The sequence below is a fragment of the Giraffa tippelskirchi genome, chromosome 2 (genome assembly GCF_054371585.1).
Source record: "Giraffa tippelskirchi isolate mGirTip1 chromosome 2, T2T-mGirTip1v1.2.pri, whole genome shotgun sequence".
NCBI lineage: Eukaryota > Metazoa > Chordata > Mammalia > Artiodactyla > Giraffidae > Giraffa > Giraffa tippelskirchi.
Genome location: NC_137276.1, coordinates 59,237,263 through 59,256,073, shown reverse-complemented (window position 1 = coordinate 59,256,073; position 18,811 = coordinate 59,237,263). Strand labels below are relative to the sequence as shown.

Genomic DNA, 18,811 nt, shown 5'->3' with positions numbered 1-18,811 from the left:
CCCCTGCATTGGCAGGCGGGTTCTTTACTACCAGCGCCACCTGGGAATGTCCCCATAACTTAAAAATATATAAGGAAAAAAAAAAAACCACTGGAGAACTGCAGACTAGACGAATGGCTATTTTCCAAAGACATCCACTGGATATACACCCTAGACCAGAGATACTGTCTACAGAAGAAAAGAGAAGGGAGAATCAAGTAACTGTTATTGTGAAAAGGCAAATAGTCTTTTTTTTTACATTTTAAATTTAAAAATGTAAAAACCTATTTTCAGCTCGAAGGCCATACAAGAGCAGGCAGTGAACCAGATCTGGCCCATAGGCTCTGGTTTGCCAACCCCTGACATGACTATCGTGACCGTGGGCCATGAACAAGGGTGGGACTCACTCCTCACTGTGCCGAAGACCTAACTGAAATAACAAATGAGGAAGCAGGGGAGGAGGAAGCCAGCTGTCCTGCCTTCTGAGGCCCACTGCCCCCTCTACAGCCTGCCTATCAGGGAGGGCACACCTTCCAGGACAGGGGTCACACCCCGGGGTCCAGGGAGCAGCATTCATAGGAGTCTCCTGCTTTACAGGACAAATATACTCTTCCACGGGGCGATCTGCCAAAGGATGTCTGACACTCCCTGACATGCAAACCCAGGACTGGGCGGGTGCCTGGCCCTGGGAGGATCTTGTAAGGATAGACACAGGAGTAAAGCCAGAAAGGCCAAAGATCTGCACAGTGGCCCCTGGTTACCACCAAGCAGCCTGGAATAACCCCAAAACAAACTAGAGGCAATACACTGGGCAAGTACTGCTTTTTGCCTACCCAATACCCTTTCTTCTTTTCTTCCTTACTAAGAGAACCTGCTTTACTGAAGCCAGCAGGGCACCAGTGAAAACCCTGCCATTTCAGCCTCCCTTGCAGTTGCAAGCAGTCAATCAGATGTAAGTGGAAAATGAAGGGTGGGGCTTCCAGGTAAGCTGTTTAAAGAGGCACTCTGTTGCCATGCCCTTTTCTTCTCCTTGCTGCCTGAACATGGACGTGATGGCAGGAGATGGGGAGACCTTAAGGACAGAGGTCACATCCTACAGGTGGTAGACTCTGAAGACTGCAGCACCACCAGCCCAACCCAGACACACATTCCTTGATCAGTTACGTCTGAAAAAAGCAAACCTCTGTCTTGTTCAAGTCATTGCAGTGAGGCTTCTGTGGTCAACAGCAAACCTCAGCCTGAGAGCCTGCTGGAGAAGCCAGCTCAGTCACTTGCCTTCAAAGAGTGGAATGGAGTCATTGGAAAAGGTGTCCAAGGCAAGGAGGTCTTTCCCATCTTTGGACCCGCTGCGTTTGTGCTTATGTTTCCTTCGAAAGAAGGATCTGCGTGCAGCCGCCGAGATCGTCTTTGCAGCGCTGTTGTCATCTTTGACTTCAGACATGCTGAGCCTCCGGGAGAATTCTTGGTCCATTCTGAAGACAAGAGTACAGCAGTGCTGGGAAGGGCCAAGGGACCATCGCCTGTCGCCCTGCCCACCTGCGGCGAGGAGAGTCAAAGCTGGGGCTCCAGGTTCCTCCCCCACCCTCTGCAGGTTTCCTGGCCACTTTAGCACCCAAGCCACCGAGGACCCCTTTGGTGCTGGTGCTGTGGGGGTGAGACACACACCAGTGCTGGGCAAGTTCTCAGAGCAGGTCAACTCCTATATTCAGATGAGGGTCAGAGGAAACTGCTAAGACAGCCTTCACTTGTGACACTAAAAGTTATAATTCCAGCCACAAAAAGAAGGAAAGCATAGAAATGCACTATAACAAGGAAGAACCTTGAAAAAAATCATGCCAAGTATAGGAAGTTGGTCACAAAAGACCATGTGCTGTATGTATGACTCCATTCATGGAAAGTCCAGACAGGGAACCTTATAGAGACAGAAAGGAGACCAGTGGTGGCTCAGGGTTGGCAACAGGGGGCAGGTAGACAGGACAGGCAGGTAGCTGAAGGGTACAGGGCTTCTCTCTGAGATGATGAAAATAGTCTCAAATTGACTATGGTGATGGTTGCACGTATCTGTGAAAACACTAAAAGCCAAGGAATTGCATACTCTGGGTAAATCACATGGCACATGAATTATATCTCAACAAACATAATTTAAAAAAGCATGTCTCCTAAGTTGCCGCTACACTTCTATATAGCACTGACTTGTATACATCACTGACCTAAACTTGGAACAGCTTTTTGGACAAGCGACTTTGGAAAAACTTACAGACCAGAAGACCGGACAACGTCAGAATAAGCTCCCAGAAGCCCAGGCAGTCACCACATGGGACGACCCCACGGGTGCCACCAGGCCCAGCCCCAGGCCCAGACTCTAGGACACTCACACGTATTTGCTGGGGATCTGCCCACGCTGGATCTTCTGGGCATTCTCATCCAGCTGCCAGGCCATCCAGGACCCAAATGAGCCCTGGGGCAAGGTGTCGTCCACGTACAGGATGTCGTCTTTCTTAAAGCTCAGCTCATGCTCCACCTCTGCCAGTCGCTCATACAGGGCCCTGGACCGGGAGATGGAGGTGAAGAGTCAGGCTGTAGGCCGCCCTTTACAGCCAAGCTCCCACGGCCACTCTCTTGCTCTGAAGCTCTCCCCATTCTAGCAGCAGTTCCCAAAGGAGGGAGCTCGGGCTCCCTGGAGATCAGGGCTCCCTCACACCCATCAGATAAAAGCCTTTTTGCCAAGGACCACGGAGAAGGCAATGGCATCCCACTCCAGTACTCTTGCCTGGAGAATCCCATGGACAGAGGAGCCTGGTGGGCTGCAGTCCATGGGGTCGCACAGAGTCGGACACAGCTGAAGCGACTTAGCAGCAGCAGCCAAGGACCAAGGCCATATCTCCACTTCCAAGAGAGTCTTTCCCATTTGCACCCTTCCCACATCAAAGTCGATGCTTCCTACACAGTGGAAACTTCTCAGAATGGAAACGTGCCATCCTTGACTGAGGAGGGTGTGCCTAGACACAGGGACCCCGTACCTCATGGTACACAGTTAATCAGTACTTTCTATTCTTGTGTGGCCTCAGATCTCATGAAGAAAGCTGCATGGCTCCTAGAAAATGCCTGATGCCTGTCCCCCGCCCCCTACTCCACCCTTTTCATGTATTATTTCAGGGCACGCTGGATGCTGTGACGTCCACACACACTGCAAAAGGATCTGCAGACCTGAGTCAGGAGAGACCTGGAGAGGGGCACAGGCCACAAAAAAATGAGGCAGTGGTCTCAAACTTCCCCAGGCCCAAAACCCTAAAGAGAGAGCCCGTCTCACCCTAGGAGCTTTCAAGGGTTTTTCTAAGTCACAAGCATCTCATTGTAAGCTTACAATTTGGGGCCCAAGTAATAATGCTCATAGTCCCATCCCTCAAGGGCAAGAAACACAGGGACATTCACAGGGAACAGCCTCCACCAAAAGCCGCTCCCCCAAGCCCCAAGTCCCTGGCAGCCCTGGCCACTGATACCTGATGTAGAAACTGTCGCCAGGCAGGCCCTTGACCTTGGAGAACTCCTCGGGGCGGTACTGCACCTTCAGGCGGACGCTGTCCTTGGGCTTCAGCATCTCCACATAGACCTCCTCCACCGTCTTGCTACGCACATCCAGACCGCCGTACTACCCAGAGATGGGAGACAGGGGTCAGAGGGCAGAAGCAGGGAGGCCTGGGCACCCGTGAGGGGCCAGTAGTGGGATAAGGAGGAGATTCAGCATCCCCATCACTGGGCATCCATCTGCCCCACGTCCACAGAGGCTGAGGCCTCTGCCAAGTGCCTGCTCTGCCCTCAAGCTGCTCCCAGCATAGACCCTGTTCTAGCCTCCCAGCCAGTAAGGCCTACTAGAAACATGGCACTTCCCCTTGCTAACGCTCCTTGTAGCTTTCAGTACCTACAACCTACCTCCCCCATCCAACAGGAGACCCAGTGAGAAGGAGGTGGCACTCGCCATCATACTAGAGTCCTGAGTGCTACTGCTGCCAGGAGCAGAGCATCTGCCCTCCCGATACCAGTGCCCAAGCTGGGTCCTAATATGCCTAATATGCCTGCTTCTCTAATACTTACCCAGAGTGGGTCCGTGTAGCATTCAACACCCAAGGGGATGCCAGCAGAGGCTGTGCTCCCCCGCCTCCCACGTCACCTGAGACGGCAGGAAGCCCGACATGTGGGCAGAGGGCAGCCTGGCTGCTGCTGGGCAGCTCAGAACTCACCTCAAGGATGAGGTCCCCAGGCACAAGGCCGTCGGGGCCCTTGGCGGGACTGTCCTCCTCCACCTCGGCCACAAACACCCCATGCAGATTCCCTCCACATAAGTGCACACCAAGCTCCAATTGTGACTTCTTGATGAAGATGACCCGTGGCTCTGGGGTCTTCTTGGTGGCATCTCCCACCATCCTTTCAGGAAGGAAAACAAAGCTCTTCAATTGTGCACAGGAAGGGAGGCAGGCGCAAAAAAAGATGACACAATGGTGACACCCTAACCATTTTCTGCTCCCCTCTCAGGTCTCATGAGGCCCCAGAACCAGAGGAGCCGGGAGCGGGGCTGACACAGACTCTACCTCTAGTGACCTGGTTTATAGGCAGGGCACTGAGATGCGGCAGAGGTGAACACACAGCCATGGGTCACACAGCTACTCAGGAACAGAGTGGAAATCAACGCCACTATTTCCAGCCCAGCTGTCCATCACATGCCGTGGGTTGCATCTCACCCACCTGGATTGCACTTGTTTTCCTAACTTTATTCTCCTGAGAAAGTCAGAGCCAGGGTAACCTCCAGGCCACAACTCATCTGGCAAATGTTTACTGAGTACTGTCTATGGCCCAGAGGGTACTGAACAAAAAGCCACCAAGGAACCCACAACGCAGGGACACTGAAAGGCTGGCAAATAAACTGAGCAAAGGCAACAGGGCAGCAATGGAGCCTGATGAGTGGGACCTCAGGGGAGGAGCCAGGGAGTGACGAAAATTTTGCTGCAGGCAATTATAGCCAAGATTGCTGGGAGAAATATCAATAACCTCAGATATGCAGATGACGCTACCCTTCTGGTAGAAAGTGAAGAGGAACTAAAAAGCCTCTTGATGAAAGTGAAAGAGAAGAGTGAAAAGCTGACTTAAAACTCAACATTCAGAAAACTAAGATCATGGCCTCCAGTCCCATCACTTCATGGCAAATAGATGGGGAAACAACGGAAACGGTGACAGACTATTTTCTTGGGCTCCAAAATCACTGCAGATGGTGATGGCAGCCATGAAATTAAGAGACACTTGCTCTTTGGAAGAAAAGCTATAACAAACTTAGACAGCATATTAAAAAGCAGAGACATCACTTTGCCAACAAAGGGCCATCTAGTCAAAGCTATGGTTTTTCCAGTAGTCATGTATGGATGTGAGAGTTGAACCATAAAGAAAGCTGAGAGCTGAAGAATTGATGCTTTTGAACTGTGGTGTTGGAGAAGACTCTTGAGAGTCCCCTGGACTGCAAGGAGATCAAACCACTCAATCCTAAAGGAAATCAGTCCTGAATATTCATTGGAGGACTGATGCTGAAGCTGAAACTCCAATACTTGGGCCACCTGATGTGAAAAACTGACTCATTAGAAAAGTCCCTGATGCTGGGAAAGATTGAAGGCAGGAGAAGGGGATGACAGAGGATGAGATGATTGGATGGCATCACTGACTTGATGGACATGAGTTTGAGTAAGCTCCAGGAGTTGGTGATGGACAGGGAGGCCTGGCATGCTTCCATCCATGGGGTCACAAAGAGTCAGACACGACTGAGTGACTGAACTGAACTGAAGTGTACACATCACGGGTACAGTGAAGGGTCACAAGCAGGAAAGCCTTGAAGATGCCCCAGCTTCCAGCCTATGACTTCAGTGAAGAGTCCAGTAACGCCTTGCCAGAGAAGAGGCTCCATCCAGGATTGCAGTGACAGCCTCACGACCCAGCCTGCATAGCCCTCTCCCCACCTCCCCTCCAGTTCCTGAGAGAACAGGGCCTCCTCCTGACTTCTCTCCATGCCCACCCTTTGTGTGGCCAACCCCTGCTCGTCCTGAACACTGTGACTCAGCTCCCAGCCATGCTCCACCATGGCCCCCGCTCCCCTTCCCAGCACTTCAGCTATGTTGCATGTGCCTGTACACTGATCTACCACCCTCAAACCAGGAGCTCCTTGGGGACAACACTGCTGTGGATGGCCAGAGCCCCAGCCCGGATGGGTGAGGACTGTGGGATTCAGTATCTGAGAACAAGTGAAGTGAGAAGAAGAGGAGAAAAAGAAAAAAAGTAGAGCTAAGAATGAGTCAGTGGAAAAACTAGAGAAAAAAGAGAGGGCAGGAAGGAGGGAGGAAAAAAGGGCTGGTATGCTCCCCACCCCAAATCCTGACAAGATGGTGTGCTATATGCAGTGCAGGGCAGCGCTGGGACCCACGTCCCTCAGAGGATGTACACGGGCTGCAAAAATGACCCTCCTGGCCGCCCTGCCCTGCTCAACTGAGGTGCACTGATGGAAGGCTCTTGGCAAGCAGTTACTGACCTGGAGTTGGGAGTGCTCTGCTTGGCCGGGGGTGTGCCAGGGCCCTCGTCCTGCTCCATCAGCGGGTCAATGACAGAGGGATGCTCCGGGGTGGTGGCACCGCTGCCCTGGAGAGTGGAGTGAATACCAACGGGATCCAGGTGGGAGCTGGGGACAGAGGACAGGAAGAATAAGGAGTGGTAGGCAGTTGCCCAGAGCCACCCCTCTATGGTGGTGGTGGGCTCTGGGATGTGAACTAAGACCAGGTCACACAGCTCTGTGATCTGAGCCCTGAGATGAGCAAGCGCCCTGGGAGCTTGGATGCAGTTGTCCACCTGCACGATCTGCCTGTCCTCAACTTGAGGATACTCTGCAAACAGTGAGCCCCAGGACACATGAACCCACTGCTCCCCTTTCCTGTGTCTGAGCATCTCAGCCCCTCCGTTCACAGGTGCTGCACCATGGGGGCACTTCTCACTCTCTCCTTACCTGTCCTGCAACCTGTAGCACAAAGGCAGGTGTCCAGCGTCTGCCCACGGACAGGGGTCAGACCGCTGTATGTGAGAATCCACCTCAGGCCTCAGCGCCTGGCTACCACACACACGTGCCTGGGCTTCCTGCTTCACTGGCCGCCTGTTTCTACATCCTATCTCAGGAGGGGAAACCCTCCCTTGATACGTCTCTTCTCCAAAGCCCAAGGCTACTCAACTCTCCTCTCATAGCAGCAGAATCCCCCGAGCTTGCAGCTGTGGTTTCCTCAGAGCAAGCCACACAGCTGCGGCCTCCACTTCTGCTCCCGCAGCCCAGATGCCCCCTCGGAGGCCCAGGACCTCACCTGGACCGGGAGTGGCTGCTGAGCTGGTGCATGTGCGGGTTGTACTGGGCCAGGATGGTGATGGTGTCGCACTGCTGCCCGATGATGAGCCGGGCCTGCTGCTCTGTGGCGCTCCGCAGGTTGATGCCGTTGAACTAGGAAACACCAAGAACGGACTCAGCAAGGAGAGAGGAGGGCACGGAGGAGGTCCTGGGTACTCAGAAACAGACGAAGGGAGGGAGAGAAGGGCAGATTCCCACTCACCTCAAGTAACTGGTCCCCATACTCAAGGCCAGCCTGGTGAGCGATGCTCCCCCCAGTCACCTTGGAGACGTAGACGCCGCCCTTCTCCCCACTCACGATGGAGATGCCCAGTGGCTCCGAGCCCTTCTGCAGCTTCACGTGGCGTGGCTCCTCCACGTAGGGCCTTTGAAGAGAGCCAACAGTTTCGGGGACTCAGACTCAAAGGGAAGGTCTGGGGAGAGTCTGAGGTTAGGCATGCATTTGCTATGCAGAGAGGGCCAGGGAACGTGGACACTCCTATGACGACACAGCTAGATGGGCACACAATGAAGTCCACCTTCACACAATGGTGATGCACAACCTCATGCAATACAAACACGATCCCCAAGATGGACACAGAGGCATCCAGTCCCAAAGTCACAGAGTGGTCCGAGTGAACTATAAACACTGATATACGCAGGGAAGGGGCATGTAGGTTTCCATGACAGGAGAGGAATGGCTTCACGATGTGCAATTTACAAACCTCCAGTGGGGTCTCAGACGCCCTCAGAGGAAAAGAAGTACTTTCTGGGATGACGTTTACCCCCAAAGGGACAATATGAAATATCAGTTTTTATATTTACCAGTACACAGAGTGATGCAAATTGATCATGGGATTAAGCTGCTGCAAACCCGAGGCGTTTAAAAGGGATCGGGGAGGCTGGGAGCAAGGTGACACCATGCACTCGCTGGCCCCAGGCCGCCGCCCACCGCCCTGTGGGAATGAGGGGCGTGGGGGCTGGGGTGGGGCCCTCCTGTCGGGCCAACCTCAGACTCCTCAGCGAGGAGGACCTGGGCCTGGCAGCCGCAGGCAATCTCAGGAGGGATCTGTGGTGGTGGAGGCATCTGGAAGGTGCAAAGGGTTAGAAAGAAGAGAGGGGTGATTGGAGGAGGAAGACAACCACAGACACCTGGAACGTAACGGACAGACAGACAGCCTCGTGACACTGAGCTGCCAGGACCGCACTGCACAGCCTGAGCACCAGCCCCTCAGGCCCCCCTCCTCCAGAGCACATGGGTGGGTGTGAATCCACAAGCGGAAGGGCAGGTGGGCAGTGGGGAGCCCTTTTTGAGGTAATACTTCGTTTTTAACCTCCTGAATGATTCAAACTTTTATAATATGCAGAGTTTTGTCAAAACAATAAGGCTTCTTTGTAAAAGAGGTTCGTAAAGTATACTTAATATTACAAATAGCTTGAAACATAACATTAAGGAGGAAATGTTTACATATGTAAAATAAGATAAAACGCATTTAAACTGTAAATGTAATACTTGTGTGCATGCGCACATGCGCACACACACACCCCTCAAAAGGTTAAGTAACAGCAATTGAATCTCTGGTTGAGGATCAGTGGTCCCAAACCTTTTTGGCACCAGGGATCAATTTCATGGAAGACAATTTATCCACGAACCAGGGTTGGAGAAGATGGTTTTGGAATGATTCAAATGCATTACATTTATTGTGCATGTTATTTCTTATCTAATGCCACCACTGATCTGACAGGAGGTACTGGTCTGAGGCCCAGATGTTAGGGGGTGGGAGGGCCCTGAATTATGTAACCTTTTTTCTTTCTAAATCCTCCTGAAACCATCTCCCCCAACCCTGGTCCATGGAAAAACTGTCTTCCATGAAATATATCCCTGGTGCTGAAGAGGTTGGGGACCGCTGATCATCAGAGATTCAATTGCTGTTACTTCTTTCTACTTTTCCAGTTTACCCAGTTTTCAACAGTGATAGTGTATTTTAGACTGAGGAAAAGAGGGACTATTTTTAATGAATAATCCATCCTTCAGCCAGGTCACACACGTTAAACTTGATGTCACTTAAGCACCATGAAGGCAGGCGTCATTGACACACATACGCTCACACACATCGGTTCTCTGTGCCCTGTAGAGGAAGCTAAGGGGATGGCCGACTGCATGTGACAAGGCCCCTTCTGATTCTAAGGAACCCACCTTATTGGGGGAAAGATCTTGTTCCCTCAAAGACCTGAGCTGGGGTTCAGTAAAACCACACACCTACCCCATACCCCTTCAGGGCCAGTGTGTGCTCCCGTCTGCACGACGCAGATGAGGTCAGCATGTGCTCTCGCCTGCACGATGCAGGTGAGGTTGTCATGAACACACCCATACAAACTGTGCCTGACTCCCTGGGGGCCTGCTGGCAGTTATAGGTATATGCTGTTCTCCAGTTCACACTTGCTAGGTGTGCTGTCTCGTAAGTTCAGATTGTCAAGTCAGATGAGGTTTTCTTAATGACGGGCCCAGCCAGCAGCATCTTTTCTATGGCTCATAGCTACAAGGGCCCTCGGCTTTTTGGACTGAAGTGGAGGAGAGTAGCTCTAGTTCTTGTAAGTAAAAGAGTTGGTAGTTCAGTTGTGTCCGACTCTTTATGATCCTATGGACTGTAGCCCACAAGGCTCCTCTGTCCATGGTATTTCCCAGGCAAGAATACTGGAGTGTGTGTTGCCGTTCCCTCCTCCAGGGGATCTTCTCCACCCAGGGATCGAACCTACATCTCCTGCACTGAAGGCAGATTCTTTACTATCTGAGCCACCAGGGGAGCCGCAGTCCTTGTAAGTAATTAAATAAAGGTAAATTGGAGCTTAATCCTATCTCCCAGTAGCATCTAGAGAGAACCCTTTAAATAGAAATCTAATCTGGTGAATCCCACTCTGAAGAACAACAAAGGCAGATGAGGAGCCTGCAGAGTTTGTGCAGGGAGGAACGGCCCCAAGAAGAGGCACGTCTGGAGGGACAGCTGCTTTTCAAAATGAACCAAAAGATGACTAAGTTGTATGTGTATGCCTCATATACTTTTTTTTCCTATGTGTGTTTTATCTCACAATAAAAAGCTTGGGGGGCAGAGGTCAAGCGATGCAGCTGTGTTCCGGGGTCAAAAAGCAAAGAGTAAGAACGAGTCTGATTCTAATTAGGGTAGGTTGGTCGCTAACCAAGAGAGCACAGACAGACCACTCCAACTTCCCGACTTCAGTTTCCTCACCCTTAAATAGGGTCAATGATGACACTGCTGATCATGGGGTTACACGAGGATTTCACAACTTACTATGTGGACAGTGCTTCAACAAGGGCCTGGGAGGTAGTGAATGGCATCACTCCATCACAGTCAATGTCAGGTCGACTCCCGCATCACTTGCGGGAGCCCCCCACCTCCGCCTGTGGGCACTCAGTAGAAGAGCTCACCCTGCCCTCCGCCCCACCCCCCGGCCAGCCACATGTGCCCCTCCTCCTGCATCAGGAGCACACAGGACTTCCTCATGACGTCCTGAAGCAAGACACCAGCAAATGCGAGGCGACCCAAACTGCAGTGGCCTAGCTGGAGGTCAACTCTGTTGGCCCTCCCCAACCCCCCCGGCACCTCCCAGGACCCAGCGCTGGCCCACTGCAGGGGCGCCCGTCCCCCGTGCCTGCTCACCTGTCCTTCCTGCGCTCCCCGAGGGCCGCAGGGTTGACAGCAATCCTGGGCAACGTGGCGGCTGAGGTCTGGGACTGGCTACAGGAGGACAGGCCTTCGATGCTGAGGGGAGACTGCGGGGGCGTGCTGCACTCGGAATGCGACAGTGAGCCTGCCGAGACAGGCGGGTGCGGGCCAGACAGCCCAGACACATGGCCGTGAGCGCAAGTGCCTGAGGCCTGCCCTGCCAGCATTTACTGAAGGCGGAGATGGTGGGGGAGCTGTGAGCGGTGCCCAGACCCCCCCACCCTGAGGACGGCAGGGTCAGCAGGGGAGAGAAGCACTGAGGAAGTCCTCACCTCTGTCAGAGCCCACGACAGACCGCGGGTATCTCGGCGTCGATGGGATTTTAATGCGTTCTGCCTTGAACTGCAAATTGCTCGAAGACCCTGTGGCTCCACAAGAAGACAAAAGTTTAGGCCTGCAACTGAACGGCGCCCCTCACTCCCTCACCACCACCCTAGGAGTCAGGAAAGACACATGGTTTGTCCCTGGGGGCGCCTCAGTGTGGGACAGTCAGGGAAAGCAGACACTCAGTCCCCAGCACATGAATAAACTGTGCAGGGTGAGGCTGCCGCAGAACGGTGTCACAGTCTGGCTTCAGCCCCGTGTAGATGGTAATCCACATGACAGAGGTCACTGTGGCCTTGTCTCCACAAGGCTGGAAGCAGCCCCATCAGAGTGTCCTTATGGGGTAACTGCCAGACTCAACTCCGGGTGGCATTCTCTGTGAGTGAACGGCAACACAACATCCCCCAGAATGACTTCAGGGTAGTAAGCAAGGCTCCTGGGCTAGAGGTCATCAGAACAACCACACGGCCACCGTGGGAAGCTGCAGAAAGGCCACAGGAAAGGGCTCTGGGTGCAGCATGGAGTCAGCCTCGGCCCCAGGTCAGAAGAGGGGCCACCAGGAGGTCTGGGCATGAGGGTATGGACGCAGAGGAAGAAGGCTGGTGCCCGCTCCGGCGAGAAGGCTCCAGTAGCGCAGTTACCGAGGCGGGCGTTGGAGGGCAGGGAGTTGGACCCATGGGAGGCTCTCATGTCAGAGCAGTCGCTGCAGGCCCTGGGGCTCAGGTCCAGGCTGAGGCGGCCCTGGTGCTGGACACTGTGTGAGAAGCAGACAGGTTAGGAGCTCAGGAGGAAGACCAGGATGGGACCAAGTGACTGGCTTTCCCGAGGCCCTCTGCCAGTTCAGAGCAACCCAGAAGCCGCTCCCGGGCAGCTGAGGACAGCGACCACCCACAGCCACACGCAGAGGGCCCTGCAAGCCCCGGGCCAGGACCAGGCTCAGTGGGACAGAGGGCTTTCTACAGGGACTGCAGAAGATCTGAATCCTAGGTGGGCAGAGCGAAGCTGGACGGCACCGAGGACAGAGTCCTGCACCTCCCTCAGGAAAGCCCACCCAGGAGACTGGAGAGCTGAGGGCAGGGAGACGACATAGCCCACGTCAGGCTGGCCTGCAGTCAGGCCCAACGATGACCTCCTCTAGCTGTGAGAGACTACCTCTCATCAGTGTTTGGGGCCTTCCAGTGGTCTTCACTGTTTTCAAGATAAAACCCAAACTCTGCATCATAGCCACAGACCCTACAGGGTTTGTGCCTTCCTCCCAACTCAGCATCTCTTTCCCGGGCTCCCCTACTCTGTCCCTAGAGCCCATCACCTCTCAGACACCTGGGCTGCAGCACCCACAGCCCTCTTTTCTGGAAGCTCCTCCCCAACCAAGTCCTGTGCGACTGGCCTCTTCTTGCCCCTCTGGTCATGGCAGCATCCCCCTGCATGGGGTCCTCCCCACTGCCCAATCGAACTTCTCACAGCCTAATCTGTTGACATTTTAGGGTCTTCAAGTTCACTCAGCGCCACCTGATCTGAGTGGTTCTGTTCTCTTTTTTTAAACACCCACCCCTGCCATTTGAACACAAATGCCACAGGAGAGGAAGTTTATCTGCTTAATTCTCCACTATAACCCTCTAGAACTATAGCAGTCCGTGGCATGTAGTAGATGATCAATTAAAATCTGTCAAGTAACTGAAGGAATGAGTAACCTTGCATCAATCTATTCAGTTTTTAAGGCTCCATTCGCATCTATCAACCAAAAACAGTTAAGAGTAAAGTTGCTATAGCAATCAAGTGAGATGACGCTTATAAACGTCCAAGCATACTGCCTGGCACTCAGTTATCAGCTGCCATCACTACCATCTTCCTATAAATACCTTTTCAAGCTCCGTGTTGGTAAATGAAGAGAGTGACGTTAAAGTTTACTTTCCCTGGGGTCCCAGTGCTACTCTACCAAGTCCCTTCCCAGCTAGGCAACAGAGCCCCTCTGTGTACAGTGGTTTTATGCCCAGGTAGGCTTGGATGGCTGGGGTACAGGGAGGCATGGGCAGCTTCACATACCTGGGATGCAAACCGTGGGGGCCAACCTCTCTGGGGATGGGTGGAGAACTACAAGGGCCAACCCTGTGGCTACGCACAGTGTAGATGGGGTTCCTCAGGACGGAGCTCACAGTGCTCGGGGCCATACTCCGGGGAACTGTGCCTGGAAATGGGTAGAGTGAGACATCTGCCCGGCAACACCCAGCTAGCCCCGGACCTATGCAAGCGTCTGGCCCTTCTCCATCGTAAACCAGGAGAATTCTCTTCAATTTTGCCTATTTCCCAGACTGCCAGGAGAGAAAACGCTCTGAAAAGCTAAAAGATGTCACTGATACAAGACGAAACACTCCAGGTAGGTCAGCAACTGCTAAATCTTTTGGACTGCTCTGTTGAGGACATGCAGCAGCTCCCTGAAATGACCGTCTCTGCTCTCCCTGAGGTGGGGCAGCCCTGTGAGCCCACGTCGACCCTCCTCCCCAGCCCTGCCCTGCCAGCTCACCCACAGATGCCCTGCTGGGGTAGAACGGGGGGTTGCTGTGCCGGCTGGAATGTCCAGGAGAGTAAGGGGACCACTCCTGGAGATCTGGGGAGAGCTCTCCACTGGCCGGGGCACACTTCTGCTCCTGCAGAACCAAAGGCAAGAGGCAGTGGCTGGAAACACACGGGCACTGGCAAGCAATTTCTGTCCTCTACAACCTAGCTTCTCCCACTTGGACACATGCAGTGACTCCTGGGAGAGTTCATAGCTCGTTACTCATTCATGTTATCTTACACATCTGGAAGAGAAGAACTTCCTTCAAAAATACTTTGGAAGAAAACCACAGAGAAAGACTCTGTTCTTTCAAAGAAATAGATTTTGTGTGTAGAAGGTAGAACACATGTATGCTTCAGGCACATGTCTGTAACAACTCCACATGATTTGCCCAGCCACGTGAAGCTCTGTGTCTGCCGAGAAGAGCATAGATTTGTTCTCCTGCTCACAGCCATCTCTCCCTCCTAGAAATGACCACAGGACCTGCGAAAACTCACCTGTCCTGCTGCCAGCTAACAGATTCACATGTACTATATTGTCTCCCTAAGCTCGTCAAGGTAGGTCCCTACCACTTGGTTCCACTGTAAAAGTTCAAAAGCTTCTTGCTAGGTGTGCAAATCACAGCCCACACCCAAGATGGTGCTCCTCTCCTGGGGTCATGTTACCACCATCATGCACACCTCATGCGACATTCCAGTCTCCTAAGGGAGTCTGCTTCCTGTTGGCATCCACCCGCTACCCCCACCCCCACCCCCAGGCAGGTGCTGAGAGCTAAGACAGAGGAGCCAGGGCTAAGCCTGAGCTGGGGGACATCGGTACAGGCGAGCAGGGGCCCCTTCATGGAGTGCTCACAGCCCACTGCCCCACCCTCCTCCAGCTGGCCCTAATCCACTCGGGGTCAAGCACTACCTCCAGGAATTGAGCAGGGATCATGACCGGAGCGAGTTTGGGCCGAAAGCTGGGCGCGGACTTCGGCCGGCGGCGCTTCTGCCCCAGCTCGTCCACCTTCTGGGAGGTGAGGTCCTCATCACAGGACTTCTTGGCTGGCAGGTAGGAGGAGTCCCTGTCCCCTTCGGGGCAGTAACTTGAAGCGATGCGGACCCTGGCCTTGCGAGGGGGCGAGGTGTGCATGGGATCCCCAGGGTCCATGTCAGGGGGCAGGGCACTTGGGGGGCTGGTGGATGGGGAGCTGCCCACCAGAGTGGCCTCTGACTCCGAACTGGTTTCCAGCTTGTGCTGGAACTTAATGGAGTCACCCCTCCTGGGAGGTTTTGGGGGCGTCAGAGGTCCCACCCTCTTGGAGGGCAGGGGGGAATGGGCAGGCCCAGAGCCTGGGAGCAAGTAGTCTATTTTGGGGGGCGTCTGGGGGCGTTTGAAAGTGTTTGGGTCAAAGATAGATTTTCTTTGCTTTGGCTTCCTGTAAACAGAGAGCTTCTCGGGCCCCGCCGTGGAGCTGAGCACAGCCTTGGGCCAGGTCCCGCCGCTGTGGGCGTTGTCAGGCTCTGCCTTGTCCAGGGGGGCCTCTGCCACCCCACAGGGGCCCACCTCAGTCTCGAAGGGCAGCAGCGGCCGCCGGCTGTGCACGTCTGCCGGCCCATAGCCACGCTCCCCCGAGGCATCCGAGCGGAAGGAGCTCAGGCTGCGCTCAGAGGCGCTGGGACAAGCCTGGGGGGAGACAGAGAAGGGCCCCCCGGGGAACGGCTTGTGCAGGAAGGAACTGCTGCCTCCAGGGGGGCCCGACTCCTTCCTGTCTTCCAGCCTGTCCGCACAGAAGATGTCGGTCTGCGTGGAGTTATTGTGCTGCATCAAATTCCGTTTATTCTGAGCCTGGACCTCTGGGCCATGGGCTCGGAAGCTCAGCATCTTATCGGAGTCCTTGGTGTTTTCAAAGATATTCTGGCCACTCCACGAGGCGCTCTGAGGGAACACCTAAGTAGAGGTTGCAAAGGAGTGAGGAAGAGAGCAGGTAAGACAACAGGACCTGGAGCTGTCACCGAAAAACATGTAGAGCCATGATAGACAATGGGCCACACATACCCCAAAGTCAGACAGATGGACAGACATGCAGGCACACACACCTTGCCCACAGGTGAGGCTTGTTTACAGCCTGGCCTCTATGAACCCACAAGAGAGACACAAAGTTCCCTGGCTTTGAGCATTTTCTGAAATCATTTGCACTGTGTCCTGCCTAATTTTTTAAATGATTAAACATAAATGTAAAAACTTCATTATTAAAGATATTTCTCATAGTATACCAAGGCAATGGCATATTATTCAGCGATAAAAAGAAACAACCTATCATGCCACGAGAAGACACGCAGGAACCTTAAATGCATATTACAAAGTGAAAGAAGCCAATCTGAAAATGCTACATACTGTGCGAGTCCAGCTATATGACATTTGGGGAAAGGCAAAACTACAAAGATAGTAAAAAGATCACAGGCTGCCAAGGGTTACGGGGGAGGAGGGGATGAATAGGTGAAGCCCAGAGGATCTTTAGAACAGTAAAATTATTCTCTATGGTAGCGTGCTGGTGGATACACATCCTTATACACTTGTCCCAACCCATAGAATGTACTCCAAAAGTGAATCCTCATGTCAACTGAACACTTCGGTTAATACTAATGTATGAATACTGGCTTATCAGTGGCAACAAATGTACCCCCACTGACACAAAATGAACAGGAGAAACAGAGCGGATAATATGAGAACTATCTGTACTAACATAACTTTTCTATAAACCTAAAATTGCTCCCGTAAAAGTCTATTAATTTTTAAATAATACTTTAAAATATCTCTTAATGAAGTAGATGAGACTATTTCCAACCTTCTTAGAAAAGTTGACAGGAAAGTACAATAAATGCCCTTAAATCTATTTAGATTCAACAGTATTTTGCCAAATTGTCTATATCTATTTACGCGGCAGAACATTTACAAGTAAGTTACAAATATTATGACATTTCACCCTAACAGCTTCAACATGCCTTTCCCTCAAATAAAGCCATTCTCCTATATAATCTCAACACCATTATCATACCTAGGAAAAGTAAAAATTTCCTAAGATCACCTAACTATCCAGTCCAGATCAAAACATCCTTCATAGCTGGGTTGGTTGTTTGTCTGTTTTTGATTTTTAAACCAGGATCCAGTCAGGGTTCGTGTACACCCTAGACTTAGAAATCAAGACTTTTCCCCAAGGATCCCAGTGATGTGGAGAAGCAGCTCGGGTACGCGGAGCTGAGGCTCTGCCTGCCCCACAGACAGCGAGAGCAGAGCCTGTGCAGGGTGGGGCCCTTACCTTCAGGAGGGACAGGGTCAGGGAGTCCTGGCAGCTCCGCAGCAGAGACTCACACTCATTCAGAGACTTGTTGTCCAGTGCAATGCCATTGATCTAGGGCCAACAAAGAGCCCGTCAGGCCTGTGCCAGGCCAGGGGTTCTGCCCAGCTGCTGACCCATGCTGGACAGTGGGCCTGGTTATGTAAGGTGCCCATGTCTGGAGCTGGCAAAGGAGAGAAAGCCCCTCGCCAGTAAGGCCCTCAAAGTCCAGTTATGGGGCTTCTGAAGCAAATGAAACACAAAGCCTGAAGAGCACTCTGGGGAAGGGACTTGTCTGGCTGGAACCAGAATACCACGGGTCCCAGGGAGCATCCCAGCCCTGCTGCTTCCTGCTGCGTGATGCTGGACCACCGCTCAGAACTTCTTCACGAGCAAAAAGGAAGAAAAACATGTTTGACCCCCAGGAGTGGGAGGAGACTGAAAACAAGATCATGGTGTGGGAGACCACACAGGAACCACGTGACACCAAGTATCATCACAAAGACTCCCACAACCCCATATGCCTGAGTCTCTGGCCGCATCCCTCTCAGACTCGTTCCGATCCTTTTTAAAAGTGTATACACAGTAGATGACCAGTGAGACTGGGGTAGTGCTCTTGATGGAGCACTACTCGGCATCATGGACCATACCATCGGCACAGCCAACTATATGACAGAGCTCACAGCATAAAGCCAAGTGAAAAAGGCCATCTCAAATGGGCACATACTATCAATTCTACTTACACAATATCCTCCAAATGACAGAATTATGGAGCTGAAGAACAAGTTAGTTGCCAGAGTTATGATGGGGGGAGGGGGGTGCAACATGCTGAGGACTGTGGAGGTTAACATAAAGCGTAATTCATTTTGAAGTATGACAGAAATCAACCAATATTGTAAAGCAATCATCAATCAATTAAAAATAAATAGAATTATAAAAAAATATATAAATGTTAACATGAGGGAGATCTTTGCAGTATTGGACAGTTCTGTATCTTGATTTTTTTCTTAATCCAAAATGTGATAAAACAACAGAGAACTATACATACACACTGTACCCACGTCTACTGTCTGGTTTTGATACCATAGTTACATAAGATGTAGCCAACAGACATAACTAGATGATGGGTATACAGGACCCTTCTGTACTATCTTTGCAACTTTTTAAATATTACTTAATATCATAACTGAATTATCTCAGCAATTATTTGAAAATCAAAACTTAAAAATACATATTCAGAGTGATTATCTTGGAGTGGTAGATTAATTTTTGGTTTTTATCTTGGAATGGTAGATTAATTTAGTTGGTTTTATTTTTCTTTATAACTTTCCCACATCTTAAAATTTTGCACAACAGCCATATTGCTTTTAAACTCTAGCTTGCCCCCAAATCTGAAAAACACTGGCAAAGATGTGATATAACAAGCTACTCCAAACACTGCAGATGAGACTGAAAAGGCCACAGCTTCCTTGGAGCACATGGAGAAAGGTCACGTCACA

The 18,811-nt window shown here is 52.0% G+C and overlaps 1 protein-coding gene and 1 long non-coding RNA gene across 5 annotated transcripts in view; one reads left to right on the top strand and one right to left on the bottom strand.

Moving 5' to 3' along the window:
- DLG5 (discs large MAGUK scaffold protein 5) overlaps positions 1–18,811 on the bottom strand; it is a 156,001-nt gene that overhangs the window by 10,716 nt on the left and 126,474 nt on the right. For all 4 annotated transcript variants that reach the window (XM_081573828.1, XM_081573829.1, XM_081573827.1 and 1 more), the window contains 14 exons: positions 17,295–17,387; positions 14,906–15,925; positions 13,964–14,087; positions 13,486–13,627; positions 12,084–12,196; positions 11,391–11,480; positions 11,053–11,203; positions 7,599–7,761; positions 7,356–7,489; positions 6,542–6,688; positions 4,218–4,401; positions 3,480–3,628; positions 2,355–2,525; positions 1,255–1,451 (listed from right to left, as the gene is read on the bottom strand). In XM_081573828.1, the coding sequence (XP_081429954.1) occupies positions 1,255–1,451; positions 2,355–2,525; positions 3,480–3,628; positions 4,218–4,401; positions 6,542–6,688; positions 7,356–7,489; positions 7,599–7,761; positions 11,053–11,203; positions 11,391–11,480; positions 12,084–12,196; positions 13,486–13,627; positions 13,964–14,087; positions 14,906–15,925; positions 17,295–17,387 (2,878 nt within the window). The remainder of the gene's footprint in view (positions 1–1,254; positions 1,452–2,354; positions 2,526–3,479; positions 3,629–4,217; positions 4,402–6,541; positions 6,689–7,355; positions 7,490–7,598; positions 7,762–11,052; positions 11,204–11,390; positions 11,481–12,083; positions 12,197–13,485; positions 13,628–13,963; positions 14,088–14,905; positions 15,926–17,294; positions 17,388–18,811) is intronic.
- LOC145539746 (uncharacterized) lies at positions 9,298–16,885 on the top strand. The gene is made up of 4 exons (XR_014077930.1): positions 9,298–13,816; positions 14,465–14,553; positions 14,874–15,046; positions 15,755–16,885. It is a non-coding gene; the product is annotated as an uncharacterized LOC145539746 (long non-coding RNA).